The 12,551-nt window shown below is 50.8% G+C and overlaps 2 protein-coding genes across 11 annotated transcripts in view; one reads left to right on the forward strand and one right to left on the reverse strand.

Moving 5' to 3' along the window:
- The window catches only part of FRMD4A (FERM domain containing 4A), a 608,721-nt gene that overhangs the window by 72,283 nt on the left and 523,887 nt on the right, over window positions 1–12,551 (reverse strand). The gene's annotated exons all lie outside the window — the stretch shown is intronic.
- Window positions 11,418–12,093, forward strand: LOC116594267 (nuclear cap-binding protein subunit 2-like). The gene has a single exon (XM_032349462.1). The coding sequence runs from the start codon at window positions 11,450–11,452 to the stop codon at window positions 11,918–11,920; it is 471 nt and encodes a 156-aa protein (XP_032205353.1). The 5' UTR covers window positions 11,418–11,449; the 3' UTR covers window positions 11,921–12,093.

The following is a 12,551-nucleotide window of genomic DNA, read 5'->3' on the forward strand; positions in this document are numbered from 1 at the left end:
TGTCAGACTCCACAAGCTCTGAACTGATTTAGTTAATTCAGTGACAGATGCCCAGAGCACCAGGCCTTGACCCTTTAATGGATGACCTCTTTTTAACCCATCAGAAACCTCTTAGCTTCCTTTGGCTTAAGAGTCATTACTCAGGGCAGAGAGAGAAAGAGGGTCAACAAGTACTTAACAGGCCCAGAGAAACAGGCCACTTTTTTCCCCTTACTGGACTACACGGCCTTTTATTTTTCTCCCTGGGCAGGGGGGAACATCTCTATTATCTTCTTGTGTGTACTTTGGCCTTTCTTCTAGAAAGACCTTACCAGAAATCTCTGGCAAATGTAAAAGCTTTAAAGGAAGCTCAAAGTGTTTTTCCTTCTTATCCTTGGCCTCGTGATGTCCTTTCTTCCCTCCTCAGAGTGTGCTTCTGGGGGATGCTGCAGGGTTAGTGTTGAATGGAGAAGTTGGCCAGTGATTCTTGATATCTGGGTCTAGATTTGCTGTCTTTCTCTCGCTCTTATCTTAAACAATGAGCGCTATGGCCCAGTTTTGTGCGGGTCAACGTGAGCTCCAGGCTTTCCTTTAGAAAACCTTCAAGGCTTGGGGTTGTGGCGGGGGTGAGGGGAATGGGTTAAGCAGGAGACGGGGACGAAGGAGTGCGCTTGTCGCAATGAGCACGTGGTGATGTAAGTTAGTGCTAACTTACTAGATGGTACACCTGAAACTAATATTACACTTACGAAATGAAAATAAGAACTTAAAAAAACAATCCTTCAAGGCTAATCACACCTGCCCTGACTTCTTTCAATGGGAAGCCTCATGCAGGGAATTAAGGTGACATCTGGCACATCTGGAGGGAAAATGATGAGCACCTTCACCTGGAATGGCAAAGACCTCTGGATGGCCGTGAAGGGTTTTTGGTTGCTCTGGGGGAAAACCTGTGTTTTTCTCTTGGGGGCAGGAACAGGGGATGGCTGTCATCAGTCCTCTTATGCCTGGTGGCTCTGTCCGGAGGTGTGGCCTCACAGTAACCCCTGATTTCACAGGTGGAAGCCACTGGACTCCATGAAGATGGGGACAGGATAGAGAACAGGTTGGCAAGCACTTCTCCATGGAAAGAAAGGTAGACTCTCACAACTAGAACCCTGTTTAATTAAGCTAAAAAAAAAGCTTAAATGACAGTCCTCTACCTTTAAAAAAATTAGTAAGGCAGCCAAGGGCTCTTTGGGAGTAATTAAGAGCAGCTCATGTACACCTCAGGCTTCCAGAGTTGGCCGATCCCCCGGGAGGGGGAAGGTCTTGCAGACTGAGGGTTTTGTGGGCTCCAGGAGGGAAGCGGCCGGCTGCCGAGACCTCAGGTGTGAGCTCCGAGCCCTTCTGGCTGGATGCATCCCAGAGCGGCAGCCGAGCAGGCACGGGACCAGGACTTGGCAGGCTGCTTTCCGAGGCAGGCTGCAGCTGAGAACACTTGTGGTCTTACAGTGGGGACTGCAGCCAGCGGAGGTCAGCGACTGCCCCACTCCAGCTGCTGGAGGGTCCGGCCCCTCCCCTGGATGGAGGCATGGAGGGGCCCGGGCTGAGCTGCCAGCCGTTTGCTGGAGCAGTTTTGTTTCTGTGCCTCTGTGTTTTTTCCCAGAAAGGAGGTTTCCTCTAGGAACCTCCTCTCTTCCTCTAGATTTTCTCTCTCCAGAAGGACTGGTCCTATTTTATAAAACTATTTTTTTATCTCCTCTTCCTTAGATTCTGAAGTGTGCAGGTCAGTTCGGGGAACTATGCGTTTAGGGGAGGTGGGGGGAGCCAAGGAGGAAACAGACACTTGGACTCAGCAGCCAGCTCTCCCTGGGGCTTTCCCAGCCCCCAGCCTATTCTCTGTGACATTCACGTGAGTATTTCTGCCAAAGCAAGGACCATCCTGTATCACAATGGTCTTTTTTCCCCACAAATGTCTTCTCTACCAAGCTATAAGCCTCCTGAGAGAAAGTTCCTGGCACCTAACACAGAGCCCGAGGCTTATCAGGCACTCAAAAATGGTCTGTCGGGATGGTGAAGTTTTTTTAGTAGGTATTATGGCAATGGAAGCTCAGAGAGGTTAAGTCACTTTCTCAAAGTCACACAGGTACTAAATGATGGGAGCTAGGATCTGAACCACACTGTGAAGAACTGAAGGGTTGGACCTAGACATCCGCTTACAAGGAGAGCTCTCAATGGGAAGGCCTATGGCAACAGGGAAGTGGCAGTGAGGGCCAGCCCCAAGAGCCACAACCCAGGAACCACAGCCCTTCCCCCTTCCTGGCAGCCCTGCCTGAGCTCAACTCTATTCCACAGGCAACCGGGGGCATCTATGGTCGCGAGGTCCATCATCTGGACCTCACCAGACCTGAAGAGACCCCCACAACTCATTCTGCCTACAAACTGTCTGAAGTCAGCTGGAGGCTCCTTGTGAGCCTCCCCGCCCCCATCGTAGGGTCTTCTACCCCACCCGCAGGCACCCACGTGAAGCCCCAGAGAGCTGGGTCTGAGGGCCTCATGACCGCATTCTGGCTGTGCCAGCATTCAGGGTTCAACAGGCTCACACTTTCAGGAAGGTGAGGTTAGCCTGGGTTTCCCCTTAGAATCACACTCATTAAGTAAAAACACAATCTCACAGAACTCCCTGAATATCATATGGCTCAGCAGAAATGAGCTGCTAAGGTCTCCCCAAGACAAAGGGAAGGTTACTGGAATCAACAAACAGGGTTTCCCAGCAGAGGGTTTCCTGTCCTGCCTGAGAAAGAAAAGGCATCCAGACCCGCCAGCTTGGCTCATGGCCCTGTAGGAGTTCAGTGACACACCCCACATGTCCCAGGACCGTTAGCTTTTTGGGTCCTTTTGGTGCAAGAGACAGAAGAATAAAATCGAGGGATGGTCCAGACGGAAGGAACTCCTTATGCTTTCATCATCCCATCAATAAGCCCGACGTGTGAAAACGCTGGTGCCTCCCTCCTCCCTTCCTCTTGCTTCTAATGGGCTCCTTCTCACTGGAGTCTTCAAACCCTGCCTTACAGGGGGGACGTGCTTGTCGTGATGTCCACGAGGCCAGTGCAGGTGGACACGTCCCCATGACTGGCGGTGGGACACAACATGCTAATGCTCGGCTCTGCTTTCACTTGCTGAGCAGCTGTTTATGGAGAAGCTATCATGAGTCAGGCACTGGGCTAGGCAGCACACAGGCAGTACTGGGGAGAAAAAAGAAAGAGAAAAATCTCTACATTTTTCTGAGGGGGGAGGTGGGCAAATAAAACTACACAGTAAGGAAGGCGGAGCAAAACAGGTTCCAACGATGACCAGAAAGACAATAGGATGAGAGCTAGTAAGGCGGCTGGGGGAAGGCATCACTGAGCCACCACTGGAGTCCTTTCAGAAGGAAACTAGGAGGTGAGTCATTTGCCCTAGGAGAGGATATGGTGAACACAAAGGCCCACGGGCACCACTGGTGGGGGCCGGTGTGTTTGCTACAGTAATGCAGAAAATATGGAAGGAAACATTAGATGACAACAAAATATCCTTCAGCCATAAAGAGGAATGAACTCCTAATTCATACTACATAACACAATGACCCTTGAAAACATTCTAAGTGGAAGAAGCCAGACCCAAAGGACACAGATACTAGGATTCTACTCACACCAAATGTCTAGAAGGGGGTACTCCACAAGACAGAAAGTAGATTCAGGGGGCCTGGGACTTGGGAGATGACATGGGGAGGGACCAAGAGCTCCCTGTGGCTTTTCTACAAAAAATTGACCGGTTTGACTAGTCAATCCTAGTTTGGATTAATCACAAATCACAGGATGCTCTTTGGCTAAAACTTCATAAAGCTAACTATTTCAAAGGAGCCTGCAGTCCAGGACAAAGGGCCCCTGATCGCAGGGGGCTCCCCTTCTCCATAAGAAGCACCACCGACCCGTCAGAAGGTTCTCCTACCAGGGCCGTCTGCTTGGAGTTGCTGTGGTGGCTTCTGTGGGTGACAAAGGACCCTCCCCCCACCCGCCTCCAGCCCGACAACTCTGAGCTGTGAGGGTGAAGGCATCTGGGGCAGGGGGCGGGGTTGTTCTCCTCAACGGCTGCGGGACCTGTGGTGCGTCCCAGAGTTGGCTGGTGGGAAATCTGGTCAGGGAGCTGGTTTTTATGGTTTTTCAAGCCCCACAGCTGCAAGCATAAAATCAATGATGTACCTAAACACATTCACGTGTGCAGACATGTGGAGGTAGCTCCCTCAGCAGGGTTCCTAACGCCTCCCACAGCCAGGGCTGGGTTTGGGTTTCCAGTCAACAAGAGGCCTAGAGAGATGGGCATTCAGAGTCACTCTGGCTCTCTGCACCCCCGATAAAAGGCCGGGACAGAACATTCAGCACAAGGAAGCTGAGTCTGCTCTGTTCAGGGGGAGTCCATGGACCACATCTGATGCTAGCATACATCTAGCATTACATAACATCATTACATATACATTAACCATTTCTAGAATGATTGTAGGGATTGGTGAGGGGGCTTACAAAGTCCCACGGAGCCATCAGAAACACCTGTTGGTGATGCTGGGAAGAACTGGCTGGTTGGATGTCACGGGATTTCACCGGCCACGCCCCTCTAGAGTTGCCCCAGTTCTTGGCTCAACATAGGGTTGTGACAAGCTGTGCTGTGTGGGGGTGACAGCACCCCAGCAGAGCAATGGCTCGGGATATGGAAATGGAAGCACCAGCTGAGGCTTTAAGATGATCTTTCTTTTCAGAGGGACCAGTGAGCAGACCACCCTGTAGTGGAGGCCAAGAAAGGGTCAAGGGCAGGCTTGACAGGCCAGCAGAAGCCTTGGTCTGCTGTGACAGCCCTGGCTGGTCTGATGTCCTGGTTGGATTGCTCACTGGGGCCGCCATCCACCACCTAAAGCATCCTGGTTTTGGCATGATAATCTTATGGTCACGAAAATACTGATCCTCTATGATTCCACCCAGATGAAGTGCCCAGACTCACAGGCACGCAACAACGGTGGGTCCCGGGGGGAGGGGATGGGCCATGGTTTAAGGGGACAGACTTTCAGTCTTGCACCGTGAAGGAGTTCTGGAGACTGACTGAACGACAATGTGGATATACTTAACACCAAGGAACTGGACAAGTAGAAAGGTTCCAATGGTAAATTCTACGCACATTTAATCACAATTTAAAAATTAAAAAAAAATTTTTTTAAGCCTCATAGTTGAGACGGCTCTGCAACTCCTCACCCTCAATTGGGGTATAAAATGTTTAGGGTCACCTGGGTGGCTCAGTTGGTTAAGCCTCTGCCTTCAGCTCAGGGCATGGTCTCAGGGTCCTGGGATTGAGCCCCGCCCGCTTCAGGCTCTCTGCTCAGGGGGAGTCGGCTTCTCCCTCCTCCTCTGCCCCTCCCCCTGCTGTACTTGTATGCGTTTTCTCTCTCTCTCTCTCTCTCTCTCCAATAAAGAAAATCTTTAAGAGAAAAACATTTAGAAAGGTAGAAACTGAGGGAGAATATTAGGGGGAGAGAGGTGTGCTGTGAGCCTCCCCGACCTGGGGAGGGCAGTGGAGGAAGCCTTCTGCAAATATCCTGAGAGAGAGCTCACTAGGGGTACCGGGAGAGCTTGAGGGCTACCTTCTGAAGTTAGGGGAACCAAAAACGACTACGTCACTTCTTGTTCCAGAGATCAAAACACTGAGAAGCAGGCTGGCCATGTGAATCGGAGAAGGGAAAGGATTTAACTCTAAGCCAAGCTTGGAGCTTCGGTTGTTAGAAAGGACTGGCACTCTAATTACTTAACGAAATCAATTTTGCTAATCAAAGTGACTGTGAGGCTTTGTATTTATTACTTAGAAGTAATCCGACAAGTCAAAGGACTGCCCCTGTTTTCAATCTAGGGAAGAACCCATTTCTAACAAACACTATGCGATAAAAGAGATTTGCCTTTCGAGAGTCCCAGGTGATCGCGGTTCTTGTTAGACTAGTGAAGTCTTTGGGTTTTCATGAGCCAGAGAAACCGAATCTATTCCTGCATCCCTGCTGGCTCGTGGTTCCTTCTGGAGTGGGTGGGGCTCTGGGATGCTCCTTGCAGGGGTCTAGGATCCAACAATAGCATTTGGTTTTGATTTGCTTCTTCAACTTGCATCCAAGATCAGTGGGGCTCCCTGAGTAGCGGGAATCTGGTTCTGTGACTTAGAAGAGTCGGTCTCCAGGCGGCTGCTGGCCAGGCTGCCTGGGTGTTTATTAACATGTTATAAATACCTAGGCTAGTGTTTGACCCCTACTCTCCACGCATCACCGTGGATGTTTATACAGCCCATCCTCCTCCGCAGGATAAGAAGCCTGAGACTGGGCGAGGTTCTGGGAAGCAGTTGAGCCCTGGAAGACCTCACGCGTCACGGAAGGGACAGGTGTGTCACTCAGGGAGAAGAGCTGCCTCTGCTCATCTCATCAGGTCTCCCTTGGGCTCTGTCTGAACTGGGCAACCATCAAAGACAGCCAGGGGTTTGCCTACTTAGAAATGGGCATTTTCTCTTTCTACCACGTTCTTCTGAGGGAATGTTGCCCTTCACCCTTCCTTCTGTTAACTGCTCATTTCTAGTTCTATGATGGGCTCGCCTCTTGCTTTGTTCTCTTCAACTGTTTCTAGTCTCCTGACTCTCCCCACCCCAAGAGTCCTGACTGTCTATATTAGCTGTCTTGCCGGTAAGAATCCGAGGCCTGGAGAAGTGACTTGTCTTACAGCCCGAGAGCTAGGACTCAGGTGTCCTGACTAGCAGGCCCGCTGTCTTCCCACTACAATTAACGGCAGGGCAGGTGGAGGGGGCGCGGGGAACAGGAACGTGGTGCCCAAAGGGTTAAGCCAGCCCTGGGGGTTAACCCCCACAGCCAGTCCCCACCCCCCACTCTCCCGGGACCATCTGGCTGGGATCTTGAGGGCAGAGGGCACCCACCTCTATGGGGTACCTTCCAGCAGCTCAGCCCAGGAGAGCTTGGGATCTGCCTCTCCCAAAGGAGTAATTACATTCCTCTCCTTCCGTAGGGCTGCCGAGGAACTGCTCTTCCAGGACGGCTTCTTTCTAAGGATGATCCCCCTGGATGGGGCAGTACTTTTAGTTTCTGCTCAAAGACCTTGTCTTCTGCCAAAGTGCCCGACTGACAGCAGCACGAGTATTGTGGGACAGTCGCAACAAGAACACAACAAGATACAAGCCGTGTCCTTGGAGCTTTGGGTAACTTAGGACAAGGCTCTGACACGGCTTTCACAGAGACTTGTGCGAACAGATGGACCTTGGGTTCCCAGATCCAATGACCAAGGGAAAACAACAACAACAACAACAACAAAACGGTCGTCTTAACAAAGAGAGATTGTTTGCTCTTCATGGCAATTCTTTTTTTTTTTTTTTAAAGATTTTTATTTATTTATTTGTCAGAGACAGAGGGAGAGAGAGCGAGTGAGCACAGGTAGACAGAGAGGCAGGCAGAGGCAGAGGGAGAAGCAGGCTCCCTGCCGAGCAAGGAGCCCGATGCGGGACTCCATCCCAGAACCCTGGGATCATGACCTGAGCCGAAGGCAACTGCTTAACCAGCTGAGCCACCCAGGCGTCCCTCTTCATGGCAATTCTGCCTCTTTCGCTCGGTATAAAAGAGGCCAACGAAATTTCCTATGTTGGGGGCCGCAGCATTTTTAGAGAGGAAAGTAAAACTCAGATGTCAACATTCAAATGGAGAAAATCTGACTCTACCTCATGGCTTAGTCTCCATTTCACAGATATAACAAGAGAGTCCCACAGAGTGAATGGGTTATCAACACTGTTTTGAATATGCTGGAAGGACTCGTGGACACGGAGTGCCGAGTCCCACCCTCTGACTGTCTGAGTGCACGGCTCAGGCGGGGACGTGGAATGTGCCCCTTTTGCAGGTTCCAGGGTGGGGGGCTGTGCTGCTGGTCCATGGCCATGTTCTGAGAACCATGGCTGTAAAAGCCACATGCCCTACTGACTAGTCTCTCCCTCTTGGACTGATGGGCTCATGCCTTCTCTGAGAATTGCCCTCCATGGTAGGGAGCCACTTTGCCAAGGTCACAGCCCCTTCCCTGTGGGTCCCCTTCATCTAGTGATTGGGGATTAGGCTCGGCCCCCCCGTCTCAGGTGGTGGCTCTGATGGCTCCTCCCGAGCTCCAGAGCTTGGTCCAAGCCTGCATCGTAGCTCAGCTTCCCTCTCTGCGGGGTCCTGCTTCCTTCCCCTGCCCCACTGGCATTAATCCCAGAGTACTTCCTCCGTGCGAATCTGCGTTCGACGCTGCTTCCCACAGGGCCTCATGTGCCCCCTCCTGGAGGGAGGGTCACTTAAACATCACCTGCTTGGCGAGACCAATCATGACCATCTGCCACTCCTCCTTATTCTGACTTGTCTTTCTTCCTTTTTTTTTTTTTTTTTAAAGATTTTATTTATTTGTCAGAGACAGAGGGAGAGAGAGCGAGCGAGCACAGGCAGACAGAGAGGCAGGCAGAGGCAGAGGGAGAAGCAGGCTCCCTGCCGAGCAAGGAGCCCGATGTGGGACTCGATCCCAGGACCCTGGGATCATGACCTGAGCCGAAGGCAGCTGCTTCACCAACTGAGCCACCCAGGCATTCCTGACTTGTCTTTCTAGAACGGAAGACGCTGACACCGTGCATCGTAGACTGACTTTGTGTCATTATTGGACCATCTTCCCTGCTGGGCCGCACGTGCTGGGAGAGTAGGGACCTCTTTTGTTCCCTCCAGCAGAGCCTGGCCCACAAGCAGCAGTTCTTGAACAGGAGGGAGAGACTGGGATTCCCACGCTAGACAGAGAATTCAGCCATGCCTCCTACTGGTGTCTTGAGGACAGGAGGTCTCTCTCCTACTTTGGGAAGGGCATTTCAGCTTCCTTAGAAGACAACGGATTTCCCCCCTTTCTCTTGGGGAGTTCGGATGGCAAACTCCGGTAGAGCTCTATGTCCCCAACCACCCCATCACCCTTCTGGCAGGCCTGCTCCCCGGCTTTGAGGCAGGCCCCTCTTGGTGACCTGTGGTCAGGGCCCATCGCCTCCAGTCCCTGCACCCTTCTGGGTCCGCTCCGCACCGAGGGAGATCTCTGAACTGATAGGGGGCTACCAGAGGACATCCTCTGATCCAACACTGTGAAGGAGCAAAGGCTGCAAAATATAAGGAAATGCTCAAAGCATGGCATGGGGTTCTTCCTCCACGCAGCACACTGGGTGCGGTGTCCAAGAGGGATACAGACAGCGGAACTGAGGGAGGAGCCCACCCAGGGCCCGCCAAGGCAGAGGGCTCAGCAGCCTGAAAATAAGTCAAGTGCCTCCAAACAGAAGCTGAAAAAGAGGTCGGCAGTGCACTTAATGGAGTGCTTATGGCTGAATAATGGAAGCAGGCTAGCTCCACTGGGAGTCAGTTCACAGTTAATGGAATATTTCCTGTAAATATTATTTTTTCTTCCTGTCTCATCATCAGAAATCTTTACTAATCTGGGGAGGTGATAGTAATGCATCAATTCCCTGAGCTAATGCCCCTGCTTCTGAAATACTCTCAGGAACCGTAGGAAGCTCCGCTGGCTGCTTGGGGACACAGGGCAGACCACTTACTCCGGTTCCTTCTCCAAATGTCTCAGAGGGGACCCCACGGAGCTCCTAATTGTACATCTAAGTGTGCATAAAAGCGCCCCCTAATTGCATATCAAATAAATAAGTAAATGATGTCTGCTGAATATGTAACAAAGAGCATACCGCCATTCCTCCCCAGCGGGCAGACCTCATCAGATGCGGGCTGGCCTGCGGGCCGCAGCCATAAATGACGATGAGCAGATATCGAACATCCCTTCCGGGGGTGGGTGGTGGTCCTGGAGCCATGGGTCTCCTGCTGTTTGTCCTCTAATGCTTATGGCCTCAGACAGAGCCCACAGGAGGGAGGACTCGCACTCTCCTGGCGCCCCATTTGGAAAGCCTTTCCTCTTGTAATTTATGATGGCTTCTAATGGTTCCATTGCTGGGGTGTCCACAGCTTTGAAGGGTGCTAGCTACAGCAGCATGGCAGAGAAGCAGTTCAGCGTGGCACCGAGTGGGAGCAGAGTCCCGAGTGTGGGACACCCTGGTATCCCAACACCTCTGGCTCTCGCACTTCCAGGAAGGGACTGGTGGTCCCAGAGATCAGGCTTTCAGGCTTTCTCAGTTTTGCTCTAAGGAATGCAAGGTTCTCCTCAAAAAGAACCCTATGGGACAGATTTCTTCTAGTCTATTCATCTCTGCCCCGTGTGACACAGTTTCGTGAGAGTTAATAACCAACGCCTCCTCGAGATCTGCCACATAATTTTCATTCAAGTGACGTCCATAGCATGTCATCACGTCACCACCATCACTGTCACCACCAAGAGTCCTTTTACACAGCTGGCACTCAGTCTTCTTTTGATGGCTTAGGTCTCTTTGTTCAGCTGTAAATGCAAACTAAGACGAAGCTCAAGACTGACTTCAAGCGCCCTTCAAGACTGGTCCATGTTTCTTTCTTCCCCAAGGCCAGGAGGATGGAGCTAACTTCTAAGAGCAAGAACCTTGTCCTTAGGCAGCGCTCCCTTGCTCCATAGGCGTGCACGTGTGAAAATGGACTGTGGTAGCTAGGAGCAAATGTGCTAAGATAATCTCTGCAGCTGCAAGATTCTATTTCCGGACCACTGTGACCCTCCTTCCCTTGTGTGGCCAAAGCCACACAGGCAGATGCATGGACACTGGGGTTCCAGTACATGCAAACCAAGCTCTCGACGGTGTATGAGAACTGTCCAACCATAAGGAGCGAGGAGAGGAGGAGATAGGCAAGCTGAGGCAACCAGAGGGAGGTTTCCAAGAGTCACACAGTATTGCATAGGAACATCCTGGAGTTCAAGTGTGGGGAGGTGGGCACAGGGTGGGAGGGAACCACACGTGGCTGGGGAAAGGGGAGAAGAAGGATTTGCTGAGGATGTAGCGGAGTATTTGAGAGTTTATCACAGATGTGGATCCGTAGCCTTGGATACTGTTTGGGGTGCTCCCTAAGCTTCTCAAAGGAACTCATGCGTGCAGGCAAGGGCTCATGTTCTCGGATACGTGTATGTAGTGTAGATTCCTATTTTGATTTCATTCTTTTTGTGGATTTTTAAGTTTTTGGTGGGCTATTCTTCTGCAGATGCAGTTCTAAAATACTTCTGTGGGCAACCTGGGTGGTGCAGTCGGTTGAGCCTCTAACTCTTGGCTTTGGCGTGGGCCGTGATCTCGGGGTCCTGGGACGGATGCTCAGCAGGGAGTCTGCTGGAGCTTATCTACCTCTGCCTCTCTGTCCCCCACTCACGTGTGTGCTCTCACTCTCAAAATAAGTAACATCTTAAAAATTTAAAAAAAAAAAAAATACTTCTGGTGACTGGAGTGGAGGCGTTTTTGTTCACCTCTCTGCACTATGTCCGGCGGCCTTCTGAAGGCGCTGCGCAGCGACTCCTACGTGGAGCTGAGCCAGTACCGGGACCAGCACTTCCGGGGTGACAATGAAGAACAGGAAAAATTACTGAAGAAGAGCTGTACGTTGTATGTTGGAAATCTTTCCTTTTACACAACTGAAGAACAGATCTATGAACGCTTCAGCAAAAGTGGTAACATAAAGAAAATCATTATGGGCCTGGATAAGATGAAGAAAACAGCATGTGGGTTCTGCTTTGTGGAATACTATTCAAGAGCAGATGCGGAAAATGCCATGAGGTACATAAATGGAACTCGTCTGGATGACCGGATCATTCGCACAGACTGGGATGCAGGCTTTAAAGAGGGCAGGCAATATGGCCGTGGGCGATCTGGGGGCCAGGTACGAGATGAGTATCGGCAGGACTATGATGCTGGGAGAGGAGGCTATGGAAAACTGGCCCAAAACCAGTGAGTGGTGAGACCCCATCATGAAAACTCACTCTTTGGCCTGTTGAATTTGCCGTGCATTACCCAAGGTCTGCAAACCTACCCACGTTTACCATGCTTTGATCAAGGTCTCTACTGAGCTGGAACCCTTTTCATGGTTTTCTTTTGAAAACTATTAAAGGACAGAATCCAAAGGAATGCCTTTATTCTGTAGTCTTAGATCTTGTCCATATGTCAAGTGGCCAGAATGATTTTATGTCACCGTTATCAGAATTTGTTTTCAGTGGCAACAGATTTGTTCTGTCAGCCCAAAACACCACACTTCTTTTAGGAAGATGGAAAATTTTAAAAAATTGATAATAGATTCATGGTCTTCATGGGGGCCTTAAAATTTTTCAGTTTGCAGGAAATAAAAAAGTGTAATAAAAAAAAAAATACTTCTGAAGTTGGCTTTGAGCTTCTGAACATACACAAAAGCCATAACACCATTTTCAGGTGTCCCCGCGTGTTCAGCTGCTCCTGACACATGCGCCCTGAGGACAAAGAAGCGGGTTTTCTCCTGATAAACAGGAGCGGCTTGGGTTGGGGGTTGTGCATTGCAAGCCGGAGCCCATGTGTTAGAAGGCTTGGGTGGCAGTAGGAGCGTGTCATTAGGA

Source organism: Mustela erminea, chromosome 6 (assembly GCF_009829155.1).
Source record: "Mustela erminea isolate mMusErm1 chromosome 6, mMusErm1.Pri, whole genome shotgun sequence".
Lineage (NCBI taxonomy): Eukaryota > Metazoa > Chordata > Mammalia > Carnivora > Mustelidae > Mustela > Mustela erminea.

Coding starts and splice junctions, on each gene's coding strand:
- LOC116594267 (XM_032349462.1), top strand. CDS start 11,450: ATGTCCGGCGGCCTTCTGAAGGCGCTGCGCAGCGACTCCTACGTGGAG.